At 42.3% G+C, this 6,598-nt stretch overlaps 1 protein-coding gene across 2 annotated transcripts; it reads right to left on the reverse strand.

The window, feature by feature from the left end:
* Positions 1 to 750: 750 nt before the first annotated feature.
* Positions 751 to 3,572, reverse strand: LOC112681586. 2 transcript variants are annotated; one of them, XM_025551832.1, is made up of 5 exons: positions 3,517 to 3,572; positions 2,092 to 2,874; positions 1,850 to 2,011; positions 1,346 to 1,675; positions 751 to 1,214 (listed from the first exon to the last, which is right to left on the reverse strand). In XM_025551832.1, the coding sequence occupies exons 2-5, from the start codon at positions 2,855 to 2,857 to the stop codon at positions 1,036 to 1,038; spliced, it is 1,437 nt and encodes a 478-aa protein (XP_025407617.1). In that variant the 5' UTR covers positions 2,858 to 2,874; positions 3,517 to 3,572; the 3' UTR covers positions 751 to 1,035. The 2 variants fall into 2 exon arrangements, with proteins under 2 accessions (XP_025407617.1, XP_025407616.1); XM_025551831.1 differs by having other exon boundaries at positions 2,968 to 3,562.
* Positions 3,573 to 6,598: the final 3,026 nt, after the last annotated feature.

The following is a 6,598-nucleotide window of genomic DNA, read 5'->3' on the forward strand; positions in this document are numbered from 1 at the left end:
TTGGCCGGTTGAAAGGCTCAATTAAAAGTTTCTGTTTTTATTCGCGAAAATAAAAGAGAAAGGAATAAAGGAAATCGGCCGCCTCCGCTGGCGATTTATTAAAATCGTCTCGGCCCCTTGGCCGAAGTGATTTATCGCCTCACAACGTCTGCCAAGGTCTCCTCTCTCTCTTCGTCCGTCCGCTCGCAGTACACGAGGCGTGTACCGGCTGCAAATTAGCGTCGTGACTTTTATAGCGTCGTTAATTATAGTTAAGTCCGACCTCCTTGGGGCCCCATAACTCAAGGGACGAGCAGCAGCAGCAGCGGCTAAGAGACACGGCAGTGTGTGCGGGGGACCTTTCCGAGGAGAGAAAAAACGAAACGAAAACCCTTTGATCTATGGCGATTCAAGCAAAAACCGGGAACCGTATATAATATGTATACATCTAACAGTACGCGTCTGCGCAGTTCTTTTCGTCGCGGACCGGCAATGTTCGGTCCTTTTTTTTTTTTACCGAAACACTCGTTTAAACAGTATTCACATGTACCTTGAGCACCGTTTGGGTAAATACGTTTGCCGTCTCATATAACGCATTGCTCCTCAACATTTTTCTCGTCACGGGGCCTTCTAAATTAAATGTAAAAAGGCCGGATTAATCAAAATCATTAATTGTATTTTTCAATTATATACTAGGATTACGGATAGCCTCACGTAAATCATATAGACAATCTTCGCATAGACCTGACATTTTGTCGATTATCGATTTACTAATATCAATCCGAACATTGAAACCGTAATGAAATTTTGAAGCAGATGTTAATGTGCATAGAAAATAATAAATATACCCGTATCTCTATGGGTATAAGATTTATTTTTAACAGAAAAAAAAATCGTTCCAAGTGAATTATTAATTGATATTACTCGAACTGAAATGCGTCGATGGACCGGACCGCTTCCAATTGTCATTGAATTTGGTGACCATCGGTTTTACTATTTTAGGTGACTGAAGGTGATGTTAAAACACATCGGGCAAACGATTACTTTCATAAACGTTCAAAAAATGTTGATGGATCCCGCCACCACTTGTTCATCAAAACTTCTAACCATCGACAATGCCGCCATTGCCGCGACAGTTTTTTTACGATTCCTCCTGGATTTCTTTGACTTTCGTTTGGTTTCGGTCGAAGTGCCTCGATCCTTAACCAACGGTACAAGAGGATCCATCGGATGGTCTGAAATTCCAAAAATAAATTATTGCAATAGGTGTTTTATTATTTCCGTATACACGATTGTATGTCGCGTTTGCGAATTTGCGAATTCCGGTGCACCGTTTCAGTACCGACAATGTCTTTGCTACTCTTACCTTCCTTTTCTACGCTCGATACTTTGCGAACCGCGGCACGGACCGTTTTCACAGCGGGTTTGAGTACCAACAATTCGTCGCGTTTTGCTAACTTATTGACACGGTCGAACGACGCGACGGCCGAACGAATATTCTTTAGCGGTTTTTGTGGAGAATCCTTCAACGTATCAACCGACAACGTACTCTTAATGTTCTTCGTTAATTTTTCCATACCAGTTTGCTGCTCTGGAACCCGATGCTTTCTCAATGCATCGCTCTCTGCAGCGGTATTCGTACACTTGGATTTTTCCGACTGGCCATAATTGAACTCTTCCAGTGCTTCTCCGGTCTCTAAGAATAGCCGATATAATTTCATATTTATTTATTTATTTACGTTTTTATAGTTATTTATATATAAATGGGAGTTACATTATTTTTAGATTCAAACGAAGCTTTCGGTTATTAGTGAATATTTGTACGTGTTGGCGGTTCAACTGTATTAAATCACATATTGAATATACTCACGGCGTATGGGTTTCTCTTGGACACCCAATGGAAAATCGTCGTCCACCACCAGAGAGCTAAACCGGTTGGTAAAAATAAAAGTTATCCTACGACCGGGAGCAGGTCTTCCCGACTTAATAGGTTGTAGTACGTTGTTCGTAGACTCTTGCTTCTTCGACACGTCTGGAACAAAAACAGTATTTACGCGTTACGTAGACGCGTGCGATTTTCACAATACATTTGTGCGATAAGACTCTGCGCACCTTTTGATGATAGGTTAACCTTCATGACGGGTTTCACTTTCATAATCGGGTTTCCCGTAACCGAAACTGTCACCAGGGCGAGTTTTCTCGAGTGAGTAGATCGCGAGCTACACGATTTGCCATCGACTTTTCCGTTGGCGGCAAGTGAACCGACAACAGGAACCGTGCTGGTCATCGATTTTCCACCAGTAACGTTCGATTTTCCAACACGATTCGCCGGCGTGCACTTAAGCTTTCCTGTGGCTTTCTCGTCGGAAACCACGGCAGTGTCGTTTCGTTTCGGACCGGCCACGACTGGTGTGCCGTTAACCGCTATAGGAATCCGATGGTCCACGGTATCGTTATCGTACCTGAACACCATTTCTACGATCTGATATTCGGCTGCGGTCCACGGAACGCGTTTGATAACGAACGACTGAGTAAATTTCCGCGGGACCATGTTCCCGGGGTATAACAGCTCGCCGACCGACAAGACCACGAGCTCCGCCGTCGGGCGAACTGCGGTGATCACCGATCGGATGGTCACCGTACACTCGCTATACCCCATCCGCTTCACGAACCGTCCAATGAGCAAAAGACTCTTCATCTCGTAATCCGGACGTCCGCGCTGCATGACCACGTACTTCGACCTGTCGTTGTAAAACCGCCGCAAAGCCGACCGGTTCGGCTCGCCCGCCAGCGCGTCGTAATACCTCGACGAGAATCCGGTCCCGATGGATTCGACCTCTTCGTCAGTCAAGTTCATTTTCATCACGTTGCTGACCATCTCGATTTAATATTGGGCTATAACCAGACAAAGTTTGATTTTTATTTGGTTTTTATCTAAACTAACAACAGTCGACAGTCGATAACGACAAATGAATTTCAATCTACCACCTCAGGTGACTGTAAACAGATATCTGTGTTGCTATAGTTCCACGGCGTACTATGACACGAATGTTAGATTTAAATAAAACAACTAAATCTTAAAATGGAACAAATTAAAAAAAGGTGTTGCAAATGTATTATCGACCAGGAAAAATAAAAGAATAAGATTTTTGGATATAAATTTACATAAGAAACCAAAATAATGAACAATATACAACCTGATGCAAGATTTGAGGGTGGTACGGTGATAGGTCATTGACACAGATGAACTGTTTTATAAACTTGAAATAAATATACAATTGATTTCGAAAAACAGTTATAAACGATGGAAGAAGAGTAGAATTTTTATCATAGACGACTGAATCGTGTACAGATACAAATACATTTTTAAATAACGTTCCAAATAAAATAAACATTCCGAGGCCACCGAGATTCGAAAAGTAGTAGTAGAAAACAATTTTTGCAGGACGCGATCTGCCACCGCAGTGGTGTAACATTTAAAAGCCTACGACACGGCAGCGCATTTCGTAGGGCTTCGGTCGAACGTATTTGTCGCACCTGACTTCGTGTCGCACGCAACTACGGCAAACAAATGTCGGTTTCGACCGCGTTCAGGGTACACGCAGTGTCTATGGCCGACTCATACGAGTGGTCGTGTACAAATCGGTTAAATCGTTCGCGTATTTTTAGAACTGCTACGTCGTTGGTCGTTCCTTCGTCTCACCACTCGTCCGTCGAGCGCATATTACGTAGCTGTGACTCGGCCAGACCCTTCCGAATGATTTACGGTCGTTCCGACGTTTAATTATTCGTTTCCATCATTCCGGCAACGCGATCGTCGGAACGATCAAGAAAAGACAAAAAAATAAAATAGTAAGTCATTAAATCAAACGAGGCGTAACTGCTGCTGTCTCGCAATCGAGTTGACCGCGCTACACGATGTCCAACACCATATGACACGAAAATGGACGCCCAGAGGGGGGGACAAGACGGGGCATTTCCTCCCCCCTTGGAAAAAATTAATTTAACAGTTAATAACAAGGTATGCAATTGAACAACTGCGAAGACCAGTTTTTATTTAATAGCAACTAAAGTGCGTATAATTCTAACATATTTTATTGTTTGATAAGAATACATTTTTTAATATACTTTTTGGTATTCGATTTAATTATTCCCCCCCCCCCCTTATGAATTTCTTGTGAGCTCCCATGTTACGTACGCATTACGATGACGTCCATGTCTGTCTTTGTATTGCGTACGTTTCAGATGTATCAACCACAAGGCACGTTAGTCAACCGGGACAACTCTGATCGACGATTGCCACAATCGTTCGTTTGCGTTTTTGATCTGCGAACAGTGTCACCAGAACTTTTTTAGACGGGTGAGTGACTTAATGAGTGCTGAGTGTATTATTGTTATTGTTGTAAGATAGAATGTTTTGCAATACAGAGGATTTCACTTGACGTGGACACGTTGGCACCAAACCCATGTGTTCGCATTTATGTGGTTGGCCATATGAACCGAACGTAGTTCAAAAACATCAACATTTTTTATATAGAAAGTTTATTATATTAATAGCGCGAAGAAAATTACTTTTTCTTTGTTCAAAATCGTGATTTTTTCTTTGAGGGAAAACTTCACTTTTAGTCAAAAACTGAAATTATTGTTGTCGAATCAGGAAAAGAAAGAAACGAGTTTATTGCTTTATTTATTATTTACATTTTCTATTGCTCTCAATATTAGTTCAATTAAACCAACAAAATTCCATAAAGGTTTAACTCAGTGCTTCCCAAACTTTTTCGACTCACGGCGCCCTTTTTAATTCAAGGCTTTTTCAGGGCGCCCTTCTCCAAGTCTCCTAACATGGCTAATCATACGGACAATTTTGGAACAGATATTATTTCATGATGGCGCGGCGCCCCTATACAGACATCGTGGCATACCAGGGCGCCACGGCGCACACTTTGGGAACCACTGGTTTAACTAATGATTTTTAATAATTTTGAAGAACACCATGCCATAGATACGACGAAATCAAATCGTATTAATCGTTAATCCATATTCTAAAGTTATGATGAACTAAATATTGCCCACGCAAACCGAACCGAGTATGCCCATATCATGCGGTTTTATTTTTTACCCTTGTTGGTATACATTGGATTTACCCCGATGAAAAAATCTTCACTGCTCGTGACAGCCGTGAAAGACGTTCGGAGGAGCGCGATGGTTGAGCTCTCCCGAACGCGCAAAAAGTCGTGCGTGCGACGAGAATAAATCTATATATATATATATATTATTTTGTTTTTATTTTTTCCATCCCCCGAAGAGAGCGCCGCGCGAGCGCTATGTTCTCCATGAAAAATTAAATATCACATAACGTGTTGTATATTCGATTTCAGAGTCAAAAATACGAGTGCGCCTACTATTATTACGTCGTTCGGAGGTCCGTTCGGACTATGCGTCATGACGGTCCGGGAAGACGTGTTAACGACTTTGTTGGCGGCGCGCGTACGAGATGTGACACTTCGATGGCAGACGACCAAGTGACGTTCGAAAACGTTTATTGTGAACACCGTCGACCGGCCGTCACAACGCAAACGACGTGAAATATTAATAAAAGAGCGTCTGTTCATCGAAACTGTGTTTATTCGCATGCATGATGTGACGTTATGGATACGCGCTACCATTTTTCTGCCCTCCCCGTCCCTGTGACCAGTCGAACAATAACGTTTCATCGGTGTCCCGGTCGTTTCCGACGACAACCGCTCCCAAAGTCCCGCGGAAATCAAGAAGTACGAAGTTACGGTTCACCGCGTTTGAACCGTTAACTTTAACCGAATTTGTATTATTTACAAACTTACAATTCCCCTCTTCTAAAAAATAAATTCCGGTAGCGCCACCGATCAAGTGTATCCTGCGATGTCGTACTGCTATTCTAATATCCACTGCACGTCGACGAACTTTATCGAACGTGGTCTCCGCTAGAGGTAATCGAAAAAAAATCATCCTGAACCGTCGCTGTAAATATTTCCCGCACCGACCACGATCTAATCATATCCATCCGTTTGGGTATACGATAGTAATATTCGGTGTCCTGTGTACGCATGTGTACGCGTCCGACTCGAGCGTACATCAATCCAGTCCTCCGTGTTCGTATTGACGAACGACAACGTTCAAATTCGACATTGGTTCGTACGTGTTTTCAACCCTTTTACCAATGACCGTATGTATTGTAGCGCGATGTGAGCCATAGTCAGAGGTGGAACTAGGAATTTTTACGCCCGGGGAAAATATAAAAATTGCGCTCTATCATAGACTAATAATCAAGTACTCTTCTTGAGAATTTTTTTCTAATAATTAATATACAATTATACATATTGAGTTTTAACCTAATATCAATATTTAAAAAAGTTAAAAATAATAAATTAGTTGTTAATAATTACAAAAATTACACCCTCTAAAATATGACACTCGGAGATGAATCCCCACCTCTGGCCATAGTACATGTTTGCAATGCGTGCAACTGTCATCCGTCGGACGCCAATCGGGACAGGTTTTCGAATGGCGATCCATCCGATTCCGGTCGGACGGGCGTATTCATGATGCGACGGTAGAACACTCGTTGACATTTTTTCGCGAC

This window comes from Sipha flava, unplaced genomic scaffold (assembly GCF_003268045.1).
Source record: "Sipha flava isolate LNK unplaced genomic scaffold, YSA_version1 192_pilon_pilon, whole genome shotgun sequence".
Classification (NCBI taxonomy): domain Eukaryota; kingdom Metazoa; phylum Arthropoda; class Insecta; order Hemiptera; family Aphididae; genus Sipha; species Sipha flava.